Source organism: Manihot esculenta, chromosome 13 (genome assembly GCF_001659605.2).
Source record: "Manihot esculenta cultivar AM560-2 chromosome 13, M.esculenta_v8, whole genome shotgun sequence".
NCBI classification, from domain to species: domain Eukaryota; kingdom Viridiplantae; phylum Streptophyta; class Magnoliopsida; order Malpighiales; family Euphorbiaceae; genus Manihot; species Manihot esculenta.
This window is the reverse complement of record NC_035173.2, coordinates 33,924,388-33,944,432: the sequence shown is the minus strand read 5'-3', so window position 1 is coordinate 33,944,432 and position 20,045 is coordinate 33,924,388. Positions and strand designations below refer to the sequence as shown.

The window sequence follows — 20,045 nt, the reverse complement described above, 5'->3', positions numbered from 1 at the left end:
TAAAGTTTGAAGGCATTGGAACCAATTTGTTCTTCATTCGGCTCCCTATGTTGATTTCTAATTGGAGAAATCTGCAGTTTTTCTTCGTGAGAGTACTGAAGGGCAAGGAAAAGGCAAGCTTTTTTACTGTAGACTTGTCTTCGGTCTCAGTTTTCTGCTCTGGTGTAAGTTGCAGCTTGCAGGGAGCTGGTTCTGAATTTCTGAAACATTGACCAGAAAATGATGTGTGAAAAAAAATCAGTGCAAAACCATAATCAAAGAAACTGGCAAGTTAAAATCTTTTTAGCAGAAACTGGCAAGCTTAGGTGCAGCCTGTGGACAAAGAAGCCAACTTTTGGGCCCATGGGTTAGCCAACCTTGCCTTTCCAGCTAGAACGGGAAGTCCTGTGTTGAATCCGACATCAGGGACAGGGGGTAATATGTCGTTCCAAGTGGAACATATTTCCCATCAATTATTCAGTTTAAATATTAATCAACATGATTAAATCATTTAAATCAAAGTTATTTTATTTACAAATAATTTATTTCCAATTTACTTATATAAAAATACAGTAATAAGTTCTGTGTTTTAACTATGCATCTATTTTATCTGTATTTAGTATTTTACTTGAAAAATGCTTTAACTAAATTAAAATATTAATTCAGTAATTTTGGCATATTTTATGAGGTATAAAATTAGAAATTCATACTTAAAATGTTATTTGCTTTAAACATTTTCATATACACAAAAGGAAGAAAAAAAATTCACAATGAAATAAATCATTATTATACTATAATCTTATGGTCCTTTATTAATTTCTAAGCTTTTGTTTTCTTCAAATTTTCAATACAAATGAGCAAACAGATTACCAAAGACTCTAAAACATCATAGTTTAATTGGCATTATTATAAAGTTAAATAGAACTCAAAAACTTAATTAAGTCTCTGGTTTGAAATCAAAGATTTCACAAAAATTCCACTTGATTTATTTATTTTCTATCAAATTTATTATTCGGAATAAAAAATTTATTTTTTTTAATTTATAAAATTTTCATAATTTATTTCTATTAGAATGTGAATATAATATGTCCATAATTTAAGGAGATTATACAATATTAATACTAATTGATTGATAGAGAATTTTTAAGTGTTGACTTAATAAAATATTGTAATCTGTATATAAAATAGAGAAAATACACAGAAATTACCTAATTATTTTTTATCTGCTTATATGGTATAAGAGTCTCTTAGCTTGTTCTGGAATTGAGTTTTTGGATTTATTCTAAATTTTTTTTTTCTATGGTCTTCTTAGAAAAGGAGGCTATTTTGTTTGAATCACCTCTTCTAATGAATATTTTGTCTCACTACCACCCTAGGAAGAAGCGCAAAAGCATTTTCGGCCGATCTTCAAAGATCGGTGACCGAGCGGCAAGTGAGAGGGTCTCACACGCCGTTCGTTGTCTCTGCTACAGATTTCACGCTCCAGCGAGTGGAGGCGTGTGGGACGTCCATTGGACCTCCCGTTTCATCTACCTCGACATTTCCGACCATCCTCTGGTACCTTTTCTATCATCGGGCTTGGCTGATTAAAGGATCTTTCTTTTGGGTAGTACAATACCTTTCTGTTCTATTTTTTGGTATTGTGCTGGGTCTGTATTTTTTTGTTTCTATTTGAAGGCAGGTGATGTGCCTTGTTTGAGTCTGAACATTTGATCCTTTGTGTGGCACTCTTCTTGTTGTGAATTTTAACATGGATACTGTAATACCCTGCTTTCTCAGACATCGGAATTCTTACCGTCCGGTGGAATTCGAAGTTGTCGGAGCCTTCCCTAAGGGTAAAACAAAGGTTTTAAGATGGTTTTAAGTGGTTTAATGGTTTTATGTTAGAAAGGATATGAGTTTTGAAGAGAAAAGACTAAGGAGGCAAAATGCAGGTTCGGCCGCCGAAGGTAATGTTCGGCCGCCGAAAGTGCTATAGGTTCGGCTTCCGAAACGCCAAGTTAGGCCGCCGAACGTTGCATGGTTTCGCATGCAGGTTAGGCTGCCGAAAGAGGGGCGGTTGACCACCTATAAAGGGCTCCTTGCTCTGGAAAAAGAGGAGGTTTCTCTCTCTTTTGGGCTAAGGTGAGTTCATGCTTTCCTTGGGTTGATTTCATGGTTTCTCTTCAAATCTTTCAAGGTTTTCATGAGTTTTCTCCTTGAATTCAAGAGTGGTGAGCTTGGAGCAAGGAGGTGGAGCTTGGAGACTTTTGGAGCTTGGATCTCCATATCTTCAAGTTTGGGATCACACCAGCCTTTGTTCTTCAAGAGGTATGTGTTGATCCTTATGTTTTATGATGTTTTAAGCAAGTTTTATGGAGGGAGAAGGGAGTTATGCATGAGTTTTTGCATGAGTTGTGCATGTGAGGGTTTAGGGACCCTTTGTGCCTTTGTATGTTGTTTGAGTTGTTTTTGGGGTTTTGAGCTTGGGCTAAGCCCCTTTGTGCATATCTTTGAGTATATGCTTGATATGTGTGTTGAGATGCATGTTGAGTGAGTTTTGGGGGAAGTTGAGTATGAGGAGAGCGAGGTTCTGCCTAACTGGAGAACCCAGCTTCGGCCGCCGAAAGAGGGTTCGGCCGCCGAACGTGATGAGGAGGTGGTTTCGGCTGCCTACCTGCCCCGAAGGATTAGACTTTCGGCTCTGTTAGGGGGATTCGGCCGCCGAAGGTGCCGCCGAAGGACAGGGACTTTCGTCTCTGGAGTGTATAGTGGCCCCCGAAACATTGCCCCCGAAAGGGTTCGGCCGCCGAAAGAGGAGATTCGGCCGCCGAAAGTATGTGAGTTTCGGCTCTGTTCAGGACATTCGGCCGCCGAACCTGCCGCCGAAAGTGTCCTGTCCAGCCTTCTTTTGCATGCTTTATGTGATGGTTTTCAGAGGTTCAGAGGGGTTTATAGGGGATTGTTTAAGAGTGATTCTGAGTATGTTTGACACCTCATTCGAGTCCATTTGATTTAGGATTGGACCCGAGAGATCGAGGAGGTCATCAGTGTTAGAGGTTTCAGAGTCAGTACAGTTCTGCCAGAGGAGCAGAGGTGAGTAGAACGAAACTTAATCTTCTTTTTACTACAGACACAGACTGTATGAGCATAGTTCATGCATCATGGATGCTATGATTTATATTAGGGTGATTTGCATTAGAATCACGAAGTTGTTGCATTGCATATTATGTGATCAGAGATTAGGTGGACCCAGGCGACTCCAATAGCCTAAGCTTCGGCTCCTGTCATTGTGTCAGGTCAGTGTTGACAGAGGGTATTTTTGGGGTCATGTCTACCTTAGTGGGGATTGGACCAAGGCGACTTCAATAGCCCGTCGAGGGAGTTTTGGGGTCATGTCTAATCCAAGATATATTGAGATGCTTGAGTTGTGATACATTTTCATAGTAAATGCGTATGAATGAACTGTTTTTCAGTGTTTCTACTCACTGGGCTTTAGTAGCTCATCCCTTTCCCCTAACCCCAGTGTTGCAGGTACAGAGTAGCTGGGAAGTGAGAAGCAGCAGAGTGTCGATTGCAGTATTGCATGTGTAATAGCATAGTGTGGACATGATGTAAATATAAAGAAAGAGTTGGCAAGTGATGTAATAAGTCAGTGTGCTTATGAGCTAAGAATGTGCTTTTGCCTATAGTAGTGTATGTTGATCCCTTGAGTATATGCATGTATCCTGTTTTAAGTTTCTTGATGAGAAATGAGTCAACCAGGCTTAATAGATGTTGTGGTTCAAAAACCCAGTGAAGTATAACTGTGAGGGAAGACAGGGTTTAATTCCCTTGACCCAAAAGACCAGTGCAGAGGAAAGACCAGGTTTGATTCCTGTGATCCATAGAAAGGCCAATAGAGAAGACCAGGTTTGATTCCTGTGACTCTATGGTAGCCAAGTTAACTTATGATATGCTGACCCTACAGGGTGGGTTCTATGTTTCAGAGCATAGTGCATGGAGGTTACTTGGTAAAGTATCACTGGTTTATTACAGATAGCCCTGAGGGCTAGTTCAGATTAGTAGGTCTGAGCATTTGGTTCATATGATTGGACCTATAGTACAGTGTTTTAAAGGTTAAGTCTGGTAGTTGTAAAGAAAAGTTTTAAAAAGTAATAGTCCAGTCGGATCATGTATGGGATTTTAACAGGTACACAGAGTTCATAGCAGGCTTACTACGGGTCCCGGCGGCCTTAAGCCGATCTGGATCCTAGTGCCGAGCAGTTTGGGCCGTTACAAAGAGGGTACCGGTTTCCGGGCTGTTACAGATGGTATCAGAGCATAGGGCCTCTAGAGTACGGTGTGCTGAGCTAAGATGCTCAGGGATTAGAGAGATCTCACATCGGAAAGAGGTTGTCGTAGAGGGCAAGCACAATAAGATAAGATCATGTCCACTAGGATAGGATGTTGCGTCCTGTCTATATGATGATGTGTAATGCCATGTGAGATACATGTGCATTGATGATATGAGATATCTGATGTTATGGATGCATGTTGGGAAGATCCTTTAGCCCTCAGGATGTATGAGATGAGATGCTTTGCATGTGTATGGGGTTCATGTGTTATCACATGGATCATATCATGATGATATGCCCATATGATGTTATGTTTATGTGGTGCCATGTTTGATGTGGGTTCATGTGTTGCCACATGGACTATGTGATGCTATGGTTTCTGTGTGTGTGCTCCTTTCTTAGTAAGCAGGATGCTGGATACTCGTTGGTCTATGGGATTGACAGGAGTTCCATCTGAGAGAAAAGGTAGAAATACTTGTTCCTCTGTTCTGCTTGAGCACAGCATAATAGCATCATAGAGAGGGTATATCAAGGGACTCTAGGAAGTCCTTTGATACAGTCAGAGGAGGACTGGACCCTAGAGGATGTCAGTTGATGAGCGAGGTTAGCAGAGAGAGATGTTCAGAGAAGAGATAGTAGCTAGAGGTTAGTGTGCCAGAGAGGGTACTGAGAGAGTTGCTAGGAGATGCTATGGTCTCGGGTTTTATAACCCCAGGTATAGTGAGAGTGATCTCTCATCTCTAAGTGCAACCCCTAAGAGAAGAGAAGAGTAAGAGAAAGAGTAAAGGAAGAGTAAGAGAAGAGCAAGAAGAGTAAGAAAAGTAAGAGCAGGAAAGGAAGAGAAGAAAAAGAAGAGTGAGTTTAGGAGAGGTTAGAGTCCGGTCTGGGATTAGACCAGTAGTCGAGGCAGAGGAAGAGGGTCAGCCTCTTATCCCTCAGGGGTTTCCATAGAGAAGGTCCGTCAGCTTCGGCTAGGATCTTCACCCAGGCTCAACAGGAGGCAGTCGCATCAAACACAGTGGTGCCAGGTATGCTCACGTTAGAGTGTTTTGATGGGCATGTTTTTGTGAACCCTATTGTTTTTCTACTCCTGTTGCTGTGAGAGCCAGATAGGATGGGTTTGATGACTTCTAGGCTTAGAGTGAGAGTTACCTCTTTGGGTTAGCCGACCCGAGTATGATCCATCAGAGGCGGGGCATGTAGCGAGTGGATGCCTTCCAGCTGACCTTTTGGTTCTAGATTGGACTGTTCGATGTCATTCTAGTGATGGAGTGGCTAGCTACTCGTAGTGCTACCGAGTCAGTAGAGCCAAGGTAGTTAGGCTCACAGTTTAGGATAGACTAGAGGTAGTCCCTAGGAGGGACAGAGTAGATTGCCTAGAGGTTTGATGTCAGCCCTACAGGCTCAGAGTTTGCTCAGGAGAGGTCGTTAGAGGGTTCTAACTCCTGTGAGAGAGTTTAGTAGTTGGGTTAGGGAACCAGCCTCTGTGTCTGTGGTTGAGAGAGTTCTTAGACGTCTGACCAGACGAGCTGTCAGGTTTATCATCTGTCAGGGAGATAGAGTTGGGATAGAAATGGTTCTGGACCCAGAACCATTTCTTTCTTTCCCTACATGATGGCACCTGCAGAGTTGAGCGAGTAGTAGAGAGCAGTTGTGAGACTTGGTAGATAAGGGTTTTATCCGACCTAGTACCTCACTCTGGAATGATCCAGAATAGTTGCGGGAAACGAAGGATGAATCCTTGAGGCTTGTAGCGACTGTAAGCAGTTGGACAAGGTCACTACCAGGGACAGGTATTCCCATTCAGGATTGATGATCTATTGGATCAGCTAGCAGGAGCTGGTCGTGTTTCCTAGATAGATCTGAGATCCGGGTACTACCTGTAGTGAGTTCAAGTTAGTATTAGTTAGTCGTGAGAAGTCAGAAGAGGAGCAGCTAGTTTAGTACAGATGAAGAGAGAAGGGCAAGGATCAGAGTGTGCAGCGAAAGCTGTTGCTGTGTAAGAGACGTTGTGGTAGTACTGGAGGTGTCTCCTAGAGAGGGGGAGATCTCCGGAGATCTCACCTGCTTAGCTCAGTTGTGTTTACTGTGCTAGGAAGACCGAGAGTTTTCACTCCAGTAATACCGAGTCTCTTTTATGTATGCATGTTTTAGAGCAAGAACATTCGGGGACGAATGTTTTTGTAAGGGGGGTAGATTGTAATACCCTGCTTTCTCAGACATCGGAATTCTTACCGTCCGGTGGAATTCGAAGTTGTCGGAGCCTTCCCTAAGGGTAAAACAAAGGTTTTAAGATGGTTTTAAGTGGTTTAATGGTTTTATGTTAGAAAGGATATGAGTTTTGAAGAGAAAAGACTAAGGAGGCAAAATGCAGGTTCGGCCGCCGAAGGTAATGTTCGGCCGCCGAAAGTGCTATAGGTTCGGCTTCCGAAACGCCAAGTTAGGCCGCCGAACGTTGCATGGTTTCGCATGCAGGTTAGGCTGCCGAAAGAGGGGCGGTTGACCACCTATAAAGGGCTCCTTGCTCTGGAAAAAGAGGAGGTTTCTCTCTCTTTTGGGCTAAGGTGAGTTCATGCTTTCCTTGGGTTGATTTCATGGTTTCTCTTCAAATCTTTCAAGGTTTTCATGAGTTTTCTCCTTGAATTCAAGAGTGGTGAGCTTGGAGCAAGGAGGTGGAGCTTGGAGACTTTTGGAGCTTGGATCTCCATATCTTCAAGTTTGGGATCACACCAGCCTTTGTTCTTCAAGAGGTATGTGTTGATCCTTATGTTTTATGATGTTTTAAGCAAGTTTTATGGAGGGAGAAGGGAGTTATGCATGAGTTTTTGCATGAGTTGTGCATGTGAGGGTTTAGGGACCCTTTGTGCCTTTGTATGTTGTTTGAGTTGTTTTTGGGGTTTTGAGCTTGGGCTAAGCCCCTTTGTGCATATCTTTGAGTATATGCTTGATATGTGTGTTGAGATGCATGTTGAGTGAGTTTTGGGGGAAGTTGAGTATGAGGAGAGCGAGGTTCTGCCTAACTGGAGAACCCAGCTTCGGCCGCCGAAAGAGGGTTCGGCCGCCGAACGTGATGAGGAGGTGGTTTCGGCTGCCTACCTGCCCCGAAGGATTAGACTTTCGGCTCTGTTAGGGGGATTCGGCCGCCGAAGGTGCCGCCGAAGGACAGGGACTTTCGTCTCTGGAGTGTATAGTGGCCCCCGAAACATTGCCCCCGAAAGGGTTCGGCCGCCGAAAGAGGAGATTCGGCCGCCGAAAGTATGTGAGTTTCGGCTCTGTTCAGGACATTCGGCCGCCGAACCTGCCGCCGAAAGTGTCCTGTCCAGCCTTCTTTTGCATGCTTTATGTGATGGTTTTCAGAGGTTCAGAGGGGTTTATAGGGGATTGTTTAAGAGTGATTCTGAGTATGTTTGACACCTCATTCGAGTCCATTTGATTTAGGATTGGACCCGAGAGATCGAGGAGGTCATCAGTGTTAGAGGTTTCAGAGTCAGTACAGTTCTGCCAGAGGAGCAGAGGTGAGTAGAACGAAACTTAATCTTCTTTTTACTACAGACACAGACTGTATGAGCATAGTTCATGCATCATGGATGCTATGATTTATATTAGGGTGATTTGCATTAGAATCACGAAGTTGTTGCATTGCATATTATGTGATCAGAGATTAGGTGGACCCAGGCGACTCCAATAGCCTAAGCTTCGGCTCCTGTCATTGTGTCAGGTCAGTGTTGACAGAGGGTATTTTTGGGGTCATGTCTACCTTAGTGGGGATTGGACCAAGGCGACTTCAATAGCCCGTCGAGGGAGTTTTGGGGTCATGTCTAATCCAAGATATATTGAGATGCTTGAGTTGTGATACATTTTCATAGTAAATGCGTATGAATGAACTGTTTTTCAGTGTTTCTACTCACTGGGCTTTAGTAGCTCATCCCTTTCCCCTAACCCCAGTGTTGCAGGTACAGAGTAGCTGGGAAGTGAGAAGCAGCAGAGTGTCGATTGCAGTATTGCATGTGTAATAGCATAGTGTGGACATGATGTAAATATAAAGAAAGAGTTGGCAAGTGATGTAATAAGTCAGTGTGCTTATGAGCTAAGAATGTGCTTTTGCCTATAGTAGTGTATGTTGATCCCTTGAGTATATGCATGTATCCTGTTTTAAGTTTCTTGATGAGAAATGAGTCAACCAGGCTTAATAGATGTTGTGGTTCAAAAACCCAGTGAAGTATAACTGTGAGGGAAGACAGGGTTTAATTCCCTTGACCCAAAAGACCAGTGCAGAGGAAAGACCAGGTTTGATTCCTGTGATCCATAGAAAGGCCAATAGAGAAGACCAGGTTTGATTCCTGTGACTCTATGGTAGCCAAGTTAACTTATGATATGCTGACCCTACAGGGTGGGTTCTATGTTTCAGAGCATAGTGCATGGAGGTTACTTGGTAAAGTATCACTGGTTTATTACAGATAGCCCTGAGGGCTAGTTCAGATTAGTAGGTCTGAGCATTTGGTTCATATGATTGGACCTATAGTACAGTGTTTTAAAGGTTAAGTCTGGTAGTTGTAAAGAAAAGTTTTAAAAAGTAATAGTCCAGTCGGATCATGTATGGGATTTTAACAGGTACACAGAGTTCATAGCAGGCTTACTACGGGTCCCGGCGGCCTTAAGCCGATCTGGATCCTAGTGCCGAGCAGTTTGGGCCGTTACAAAGAGGGTACCGGTTTCCGGGCTGTTACAGATACAAGTAATAAGTTCGCTCCTGTAGCTACTATTGCTGAAACGGGTAAAACTTACCTTATCTCCTCTTCACACAAATGGATTATTGATTCTGGTGTCACGGATCACATGACAGGTAATCCTCATATTTTTTCTATCTTTCAATCTCATAAAGCATCTTCTCCTGTTACTATAGCTGATGGGTCAATCTATAATGCTGAGTGTTCTGGAACTGTTAAACCTACTCCTTCTATTACCCTATCATCTGTGCTAAATTTACCTAATTTTGCCTTTAAATTAATCTCTGTGAGTAAACTTATCAAAGACCTAAATTGTTGTGTTTCATTTTTTCTTAACCATTGTCTCATTCAGGATCTTGTAACGAAGCAGATTATTGGTAAAGGAAATGTATTTGGGGGTCTCTACATTTTGGATGCATGGGAGCCTCGGTCTGTTGTCTGCTCTAGTGTCGTGTCTCCATTCGAAGCATATTGTTAGTTGGGACATCATTCTTTATCGATTTTGAAAAAGTTATGCCCTCAATTTCATAAGGTATCTTCACTGGAATGTGAGTCATGCCATTTTGCAAAATATCATTGAAGTTCTTTAAGTCCTAGAGTCAATAAACGAGCTGAGTCTGCTTTTGAATTAGTTAATTTGGATGTTTGGGACCCATGTCCGGTCGGATCTAAGACTGAATTCAGATATTTTATCACTTTTATGGATGATTTCTCCAGAATGACTTGGATTTATTTTATGAAATATCGTTTAGAAGTGTTTCCTCATTTTTTTACCTTTTGTGCTAAAATCAAGACATCTGTTGGAAGTAGCCCAATCTCTTTTTTTTACCATGAACCTTCCAAAAACCTATTAAGGAGATGCAGTCTTAGCCGCAGCTTATCTCATTAATAGAATGTCTCTCAAAACTCGACTTTAAAAGCTCTTTAAAGGTACTACAATAGAAAAATGCTTATATTGTTCCACCAAAGGTGTCTGGATGCACGTATTTTGTTCATACTAGGACAGGTAGGAAGCTCGATTCGAGAGCTATTAAATGTATGTTTGTTGGGTATTCTTTCACACAGAAGGATTATAAGTGTTACCATCCTCCATCTAGAAAATACTTTGTCAGTATGGATGTTACATTTGGAGAGACTGAACCTTACTTCAGTATTATCCCATCACCTCTTCAAGGGGAGGACAATGAGAGAGAAAAGATGATTCTTAGTCCTATAACTCTAGAATATTTTACTCTAGAGGAGACTACTATATAAGGGGAAACTATTGGTGAGTAGGAGACTATTATACAGGGGGAGACTATTGGGGACCAAATTGGCGTTTGGATAAACTAGATTTAAGGAGATACTCAAGAAGAGACAAAACAGAAGCAAAAAAAGTCATTGTGCAGCCTACTCAGTGTTATAAATCTTTCTTTTCTCCATCTGGTGAGTCATCCCTAAACCTTGATCCCTTTGATGATATAAATAAACCAATTCCTAAAAGAAAAATAGTTAGATCTTACACAAAGCACTCTATTTTTAACTTTCTCTCTTATGATTCTTTGTCTCCATCCTATAGAGTTTTTGTCTTGTCTATTTTCTATGTCTATTCCACAGGATTAGAAGAAAACTCTTGCAGATCCTAAATAAAAGGAAACAATGATTGAAGATATGAAAACACTGGCAAAAAATAAAACTTGGGAGCTTGTCACTCTCTCACATGGGAAGAAACTTGTTGGCTACAAATGGGTGTTCATTATGAAACACAAAGCAGATGGATCAATTGAAAGATTCAAGACTAGACTAATGACTAAGGGATACACTCAAACCTATAGAGTGGATTACTAGGAGACATTTGCGCCTATTGCCAAAATGAACTCAATCAGAGTTAGGGTGTAATCGAGCCGAGCCGAGCCGAGTTTTGTAAAGCTCAAGCTCGTTTATTAAAAAAGTTTGGAAGCTCGAGCTCGAGCTCGAGCTCGACTCGAGCTCTAATGTAATACCCGGCTAGACTCCGGTATCGGAATTCCTACAGTCCGGTGGAATCTCGGATGTCGAAAACCTCTAGAAGGGTAAAAGCATGTTTTTATGAAATATTTTCATGTTTTTAACGATTTGAGTATAATTTTAAATGAGTTTTTGCATGAAAAGTCCTTGGAGGAAAACCCAGGTTCGGCCGCCGAAAGTCAAGTTCGGCCGCCGAACATGCATGCGTTTTGGAGGCACGTTAGGCCCCCGAAAGCATGAGTTAGGGAAGTCCAGGTTCGGCCGCCGAAAGTCAAGTTCGGCCGCCGAACATTGCATGGATGCGGAAGCGCATTCGGCCCCCGAACATGGCCTGGCCAGCCACCTATAAAAGGGTCACTTAGCCAAAATGGGCGAGCTTTCTCCCATTTTCGGCCACAGCAAGCTTCCGACCTTCCCTTTGCAACTCTTGTGTTCTTCCTCCAAATCTCTTCCATTTTTCTTGAGTTTTAAACTCACATTGCAAGTTTTGAGCATTTAAACCAAGTTTTGGAGCTTGGGAACTCAGGAGCTCATTTTCGTGGATCTCCAAGTTTAGGTCGTCTCCCTCTCGATCTTCAAGAGGTAAGAGCCGATCTTAAGCTCCTTATGTGTTTTAAATAAGTTTTATGCAAGATCTATGGGTAGAAATGCATGTTAGGTTATATGTTGAGTTATGGGTTAATATTGATGTTTTGATCAATGTGTGTTGATTGTGTGTGTTTGAAGTGTTGTAGTTGGGGTATATGACCGTTTGAGACCCCTAGGAACTTGTATGCATGTTTTGGTTAAGGTTTATGCATGATTGGAGATTTTGGGAGGCAAGGGGTTCATGTGAACCAAGTTTCTGCCCTTCTGGCAGAAACCAGGTTCGGCCGCCGAACCCCCTTGTGGAGGCAGCATTCGGCTGCCGAAGCTTGCCCCCGAAAAGAGACTTTCGTCTCTGTCTGGGACTTTCGGCCGCCGAAGGTGCCGCCGAAAGTGCCTGACTTTCGACTCTGAAGGGACTTTCGGCCGCCGAACCTGCCGCCGAAAGTGCCCTGTTCAGCCATTTCTTGCATGTTTTTCTATGATTATTCCATGATGTTTTGGGGGTTTTTTGGGGAGATGTTTAGAGTTATGTTCATGTATGTTTGGTCCCTCATTTGAGTCCACCTGTGTAGGTTCGGACCAGAGGAACCAAGGACCCCAGCAGTGAGTCTGTTGCCCCAGTGTCTGGTCAGAGCTATCCAGAGGTGAGTGGAATGACTTATTATGTTTTAAAGCGAAGAATGAACTTTTCAGCATGTTCCATGCATCATGAATGCCATGTGATGAATTAGGTTGCTTGCATTAGAATTCACGAATATGTTGCATTGCATATTTTTATGTTGATGTGGATGAACGCGGATGAGCCATAGCCCACAATCTATGATATGATTATGTACGGTACGGAAAGTAAGACCAGTGGGACCCATTCTACGTTCGCTGGCACCATGTTAAGAGAAAGTCCAGGAAGACCCATTCTACGTCCCTGGCACATTGGAATGTTATGCTATGTTATATAAGAAAAAGACCAGGACCCATTCTACGTTCTGGCATTATGGATTATGTAGTGGGCTATTGGTGACAAATTCATCCTTATGTGATTTGTTTGTGATGTGTTGCATTTCATGAAAGCATGAAATTTTTAATATATGTTTTCTCTATTCTGCTCACTGGGCTTTGTAGCTCACCCCTCTCCCCTAACCCCAGATGTGCAGGTACAGGGTAGACCAGGAGGTTAGCCAGAGTTGTGGAAGTATGGTTATGTAATAGTTAGATTGTGGACATGACAATTGTACTATGATATAATGTAAGAGATCATAGTATGTTATGTAATGAGGTATATTGAAGTTATAGATGTGCTTGACCCTATGAGTATTGTTATTCCCTTTTGATACATGATCGATATGTTTATAATGTTTATGATTCAACCAAGCTTATGTATGATGAGGTACCCCATTGGAGCATTTGATGAGGGCTCCAGTGGAGGTTTATGTTCACGTTTATGTTTATGTACAGGTTATGCTTGGTTGATATATGAGAGAAATTACAGGTTTATGTTATGTATGATCATGTATGGGATTAAACAGGTTTACAGGTTATATGTCAGGCTTGCTACGGTTCCCGGCGGCCTTATGCCGATCTGGATCCTAGCGCCGGTAGCGGTCCGGATTTCCGGGGCGTTACATCTAATATTTGATTCGAGCTCGGCTCGAGAATTAAATATTATAATCGAGCTCGATTCGAGCTCGACTCGTGAAAGGCTCGTTCGATTTAATAACGAGCCTAATTCGAGCTCGAGCTCGAAAAGCTCGATTAAGAAGCTCGTTAATAAAACTCGAGCTCGAACTTGGAAAGCTCGATTAAGAAACTCATTAAAAAAGCTCGAGACCGAGCTCAAAATTAAAAAGTTTGGTTTGAGCTCAAGTTCAGGCTCGAGCTCAAGTTCATGCTCGAGCTCGAATTAATAATTACACTTTAATCAGTTTTTAATCATCATTAATTTAAATAATATAAAAAAAAAGAGAGTGTACATAAAAAAAATTAAGTAACACAATTTATAACTAAAATAACACAAATAAATATAAATTCAACAACATAATAAAATTAGATTACACACAAAGTTTAATATCAAACGAATAAAGTTGATTCCAACTTCCAACAGTTGAAACAAGCTAATATAATTTAATTATCTTCATAATCATCTTCATGCTTGTTCAATTAGTTAACTTGAATTTTAACTTCAACATTCATATAACCTTAATTAATTATTATTAATATACTTTGATAATTATTATCATCTTTTATATTGTATGCTTAATTATATACAAAAATTTTTTTATAATTATACTTTAATTTTAAAATGTATATAATTTTTACAACTCAATTTATCATGCAGTACTATAATTTTAAAGAATACTTATTATAATAATTAATATTAATTATTTGTGATTATACATTAATTTTATGGAATCTTATTATAATAATTATATACAAAAGATTTTTATAATTTAATTTTAAAGAATATTAATTATAATAATTAATCTTAATTATTTGTAATTTTCAATACTATAATTTTCAAGTATTTATAATAGTTTAAATTTTATAACTTTATAGTTATTTTTATTTTTTTAATAATATATGAACTTGTTCATAAATTTATTTAACGAATTGGTTCACTAATTTATTTAAACAATATTACTCACGAGCCTATTTAACGAGCCTGCTCGTGAGCCTTCTCAACGAGCCAGCTCGCGAGCCTAAAAACGAGCCAGCTCACGAGCCTTAACGAGCCGAATACCATGGAGTTCAAGCTCAGCTCGTTTAAGTGACGAGCCTCAAAATTGAGCTCGAGCTTGGCTCGTTTAAAAAACGAGCCGAACTCGGTCGAGTTTTTATCGAGTCGAGTCTCGAGTAGCTCACGAATAGCTTGGCTCATTTACAGCCCTAATCAGAGTATTATTATCTTGCGTTGTCAACCTTGACTGGGATCTACAATAATTTGATGTGAAAAATGCATTCCTCCACGAAGACTTGGAGAATGAAGTATATATGGAAATTTCTCTTGGATTTGCTGATGAAAAAATACAAAAAAAGTTGTGCAGGCTAAAGAAGACCTTGTATGGGTTGAAGCAGTTACCCAAAACTTGGTTTGATCGATTTAGTAGAGTTATAATTTCCTTTGGCTATCAACAGAGCAATATTGACCATATCCTATTTATCATATATCACAAGAGTAAAATTACTCTTCTTATAGTCTATAGTCTATGTTGATGACATAATAATGACAAGGGATGACACTGAAGAGATGACTCGGCTGAAAAAGCTTCTGGCTCAGGAGTTCAAAATTAAAGATTTAGAAAAAACTGCAATATTTCCTGGGAATCGAGGTTGCCAGGTCAAAGAAAGGAATATTTATTTTTCAGAAAAATACATTTTATCTTTTAGAAGAAACTGGTATGTTAGGTTGCAAACCAGTAGAAACTCCCATTGAGAGCAATTACAAGCTACAAGCAAGGATTGATAAATCAGTAGATATGGGTAGATGTCAAAGGTTGGTAGGCAAACTGATTTATCTTTCATATACTCGACCAGACACAACATATACAATCAGCTTAGTCAGTCAGTTTATGCGTGATCCTCGTGAGTTTCACATGCAAGCTATTTTTTGCATTTTACGATACTTGAAGTCTACTCATAGAAAGATCTCTTATTCTCTAAATATGGTCATCTTGCATACATTCATTCACAGATACAGATTGGACTGAATCCCTTGATGATAGAAGGTCAACTAGTGGTTACTCTACACTTGTGGGAGGAAACCTTGTCACTTGGAGAAACAAAAAGCAAAGTGTTGTTGCTCGATCAAGTGCTAAGGCGGAATATAGAGCGATGACACAAGATGTTTATGAACTCCTATAGTTGCAGAGATTGTTTGAGAAATTAAAACTATTGGAGAGGGACAAACTCCTCTTCTACTGTGACAACAAAGCTGCCATCAGTATAGCTCACATTCCGGTTCAACATGACTGAATGAAACACATAGAGATTGATCGACACTTCATTAAAGAGAAGTTAATAAATGGTATCTTGAGGTTAGATTATGTGACTTTCGATAAACAGTTAGCTGATGTGTTTACCAAATGGCTCGACAACAAGACCTATCATACCTTGGTTTGCAAGTTTGGACATATGTGATATCTATGCAGCAACTTGAGGAAAAGTGTTGACCAACATGGGAGGTTCCTAATTAGGAGGATTCAAATTTTTGAGATCCTAATTAGGCTTGATTTAAGGGATTTTATTCTTATTGTAAATATTTCTAATTTAGGTTGATTTTTTGTATATAAATTCTTCAAGATTACATAATCATAGGCTGATTAATACTAATTGATTGATAGAGGATTCTTAGAAGTTGTCTTAATAAAACCTTGTAATATGTATATAAACACACTTATTTCAATAGAGAAGATACATAGAAATTGTCCAATGATTTCTTGTCTTCTTACGGTTTCCAAGTTCCAAGTACTAACCAAGAGAAAGAAAATAATGGCAACAACACAAAGCATTTATTTATCACATTTGAAAATGTATACATTCAACACATCAATCTTTATCAGCTCAAAGATGCAAACATCTCCCATTTCTAGTGAATTTTCCCGTGCAAATACAGACCAACCGCTGCAAAACCTTACTACATTCCACTTTGAATATCTTATCAACTTCACAGGCCATAATCTATCACCAAATTGAAGTGTTAAATTTGCTACGCAGTCCTTAATGTTTCTCCGGCTGAAGCTCACTGGGACACACTGCACAATTTACATAAGGCCCACCATAATCAATAACTATATTATAATTGTTATATATACAATGGTTGTATTATAAAATTTCTCGAGAGAGAGAGAGGCAAGCAGTGTATGTGTGTGTTTCTGGGAGGAGACATTCTACAGTACAACCATTTTTTGTGCAACGGTTTTATTATAGATATTGATTATGGTGAGTTTTATATAGGTACTATCATGATCAATGGTCAATATCTAGTTGTTGTATATACAACATTGCATTGAACAATTCTCCTTTGGGAGAGAAGGGCACGTAAAATAAACCGCCTAGATGTTAGTTTAGATACTGAATTTTATGCAAAAGATAGATAGATTCCTCTGTCAAGAAAGCCAAAAATGACTGTTCTTCACTATCAAGATTGATGCAAACTCTGGCAATTTATTTGTTTGGATATAAATGTGTTAATGGCCTTACCACAATAGAATTCTTCCGCTTATCTAACCAGACAACAGACTTGAAGAATGGATTACTCGACACGAACTTGTTTGCATTCGCAAGAGCTTTAGAATCACTCCTTGTTCTCTTCCTACAGGCATCCTTTTTGCTTCCTGTTAATTGCTTGAGCATTCCTACATTAAATCAACAAATAATGAATGAACAGTGTTTCTTCTCAATACTTAAAGTTCATCATTTTTAAGTGCCAAAATTTGAGCATCACCATAGCTAAGATGGACCTTTTTTAAACTTTTAGGATGAAAAGCAGATGATATTAGTAAAAACATACCTCCAAATCCCTTGGAACAAATTGAACTCTCAACCTTTATACAAGTAGATGGAGTGGCTTTATTGCTAAGATATTCAGTTGAACTGCAAAACATCGAATCCAATGTTTTAGCAGTTGGATCAGTTCTGGTTCTTTTGCAAGACTGCTGATGTGGTGATAATGGTGACATCTCCCCAGCTTTTCTTCCTTGAGACGGATCATCCATGATTTCAACAGAGAAACCATCTTCATTATTTTCCACCACAGGTTCAGGCTTTTGATCTGCAGTGCAGATCCCTTCACATGGATACTGTATCTCTGATGCACTCTTGTCAAGTATGAACACACAGAAATGGCCATGTCCTTCATATTTGAAGACTAAAAAGTATCCATGGTCCAGAGAGTGATGCTTAGCAAATTCCTGCCAACCCTTCTCCAGCCAAACTTCACCATGGCATTTGGACAACTCTATTTTCCATATAGAACCATTGGCGACCTTAAGGATCACTGGACTTGGCAAATCCTTTCCATGCTTCCTTATGAACTTTTTGGGAATCTCCTGATTCATATATTGAATCTAACTCATCCCACATATCCACTCAGCAGATGAAATACAGAGCAATCATAAAACTGAAATGATTTGAGCCTTTAATTTTACTGAAGTATTCATCAATAAGATGAAAATATCACACTATTTTGCCACCACTAGATTGCTATAGATATTTACTCTTCATGGGCCAAAGCATCAAATGCACAAATTATGATCTATTCAGTATGAAATTTCTCAAAAAGGATATGTAACCAATAATCAATTACAGAACATTGAATTCCAACAGTTCTAAGTCTAACCTATCAAGGGTACTGCACTGATATTTCTGAACTAAGGCCTTGTTTGGTGCAAATGGGTGTGAACTTCCAGGAATTGACTTAACTAGGTCATTACCTCCCCTAAGAAATGCCTTCAACTTCCCAGGCAACAGACACAGTCTTGACACTTCATGAAGTTATTTGTTGAATTACCCCAACTAAACAAGCCTAAATCGAAGCAAGAGATTTGATAACTTGGATGGCATTAAAGTTTAAGTTATGGAAGCATTTGCCCATTTGCTATCAGTACAACATAGCTTTGCATGATAAGCTTAATGGAGACCCATCGACTAAAAGATTGACAGAGAACTTGGTTTAGAACCCAAATGCGTTTTCAAAAGAAAGTGACACTAGATTTCATGGTTACTAATACTCCAATAAGATCATGCACAGCTCAAATCAGTTTATGCTTAGCATCATCCATCAAAAACCAGAGAAATATCAAGAAAGCAACCAGAATATTAAGAGTTGCAGGAAATCGAAAGAAACAAGAAAGCTTACAAGTTTTCCCTCCTGGATAGAAGCATCAAGAATTAGCTTGAAGAAATGGGGTTCTGTCTCCATGATAGTGAATTATAAGCTTAATGGAAGCCCATCTGCGAAAGCCTAACAGATTGACAGAGAACTTGGTTAAGAATCTAAATGGGTTTTCAAAAGAAATCGACGAAAGATTTCATGGTTACTAATACTTCAATAATTTGTCCAGTAAAAGGATTTTAAAGCAAAACAAATACACATCCTGGCTTATTCACTGTGAAAGGGCAAAGAAAAAGAACATAGCACCATATAAACACGACAAATCATGCACAGCTCAAATCAGCTTTTAGCATCATCCACTAAAAACAAGACAATTAATAAGAAAGAAACAAGAACATTAATTTTAGTAGGAACATCGAGAAAACAAGAAAGTTTTATAAGTTTTCCCTTCTGTGTACATTCTCTCTCCATGATAGTGAATTATTTGGGTAGCTTTTATCTTTTTTTTTTTTTTTCTCAGTTCATGTACACAGAAAAAGAAAGTACTCTATGTAATAAACAGAGTAACTGCAGCCTGCATCATGCAGAGTTATTTGACTTCAATTTTATTTTTTTATGGCATGGTGAGTTTTTTCAAGGATCAGCAGATCACAATCAGTCTCTTTCTTTGATTTGAAGGGTAGATTTCCAGAGAATTTTAAATCCATATAGCTACATCCCATAAGAGCACTTTGTCCATTGAATTGAAATTAAAAAAAAGTTTTTAGTTATAATCAAATTAACTAAAATAAAATAAAATAATACATTTTATATTATTAATTAATTGTAAAAATAAAATATATAACAATAATTTTGTTATGCAAATAATAAATATATTTTATTTTAGTGAAATAATGATTATATATTTAATATTATGAGTAAAATTATAAAAAATAATAACTATAAATAATATTTTATTAGTAAAATTATTAACTTTTAATAAAAATACATAAATTTAATTGATTTAAAATTTTAAATTAAACTTAGAAAATAGAGAGAAATTATTTAGAGTTATTTCCGTTTTCAATTTGATTCATATCTATAAACTATTAACTAGTTTCAGTCATAACTGTAATCATTGCCGAATAGAAAACAAAAGCATAACAATGACTGATTGAAAATGAATCTCAATCAGAATCAGATTGAGGTGATTGATTCCTTCATTGCATTCTCTCACTAATGATTTTGGTTTTTGATTCTGTTCTGGTTTCCACTTTGATTAAATTTAATTTTTAATTAAGACCATTCAACTTTAAATTTTTTAATTTAAATTTAATTAAACATGTAAATGATTTTAAAAAAATAATATTTAATCTTCATTTTATAATAATATTTATTAATTTTTAAAAATTTAAAAAAATCTATTAATTAATTATTTTATTAATTTGACCATGCCTATAACAAAGCTGCAAGGACCTATCAAATACCTACAAGAAGCACGTCATATTTGTTTTTTTTTTTTTGAATTTTAATTAACTAATATTTTATAAAAAAAAATAATTCGATTATAATATTACAAATATTATGAAAATAATTTTCAATAATTACGTTAATTATAATGAATTTTTAAATTAAAATGCATTA

General features: G+C 38.6%; 1 protein-coding gene across 4 annotated transcripts; it reads right to left on the bottom strand.

Annotated features, from left to right (window-relative positions):
- Positions 1 to 63: 63 nt before the first annotated feature.
- Positions 64 to 18,932, bottom strand: LOC122721624 (B3 domain-containing transcription factor VRN1-like). 4 transcript variants are annotated; one of them, XM_043949977.1, is made up of 4 exons: positions 18,447 to 18,932; positions 17,100 to 17,637; positions 16,790 to 16,944; positions 64 to 200 (listed from the first exon to the last, which is right to left on the bottom strand). In XM_043949977.1, the coding sequence occupies exons 1-4, from the start codon at positions 18,507 to 18,509 to the stop codon at positions 147 to 149; spliced, it is 810 nt and encodes a 269-aa protein (XP_043805912.1). In that variant the 5' UTR covers positions 18,510 to 18,932; the 3' UTR covers positions 64 to 146. The 4 variants fall into 4 exon arrangements, with proteins under 4 accessions (XP_043805912.1, XP_043805910.1, XP_043805911.1 ...); XM_043949975.1 differs by lacking the exon at positions 64 to 200 and adding an exon at positions 16,012 to 16,341 and having other exon boundaries at positions 17,100 to 17,634; positions 18,447 to 18,928; XM_043949976.1 differs by lacking the exon at positions 64 to 200 and adding an exon at positions 16,012 to 16,341 and having other exon boundaries at positions 17,100 to 17,708; positions 18,447 to 18,927.
- Positions 18,933 to 20,045: the final 1,113 nt, after the last annotated feature.

Coding starts and splice junctions, on each gene's coding strand:
- LOC122721624 (XM_043949974.1), bottom strand. CDS start 18,509: ATGGAGACAGAACCCCATTTCTTCAAGCTAATTCTTGATGCTTCTATC. Junction 16,945..17,099: donor TTGTTCCAAGGGATTTGGAG/GTATGTTTTTAC, acceptor GATTTAATGTAG/GAATGCTCAAGCAATTAACA. Junction 16,342..16,789: donor AGCGGAAGAATTCTATTGTG/GTAAGGCCATTA, acceptor TAAATTGTGCAG/TGTGTCCCAGTGAGCTTCAG.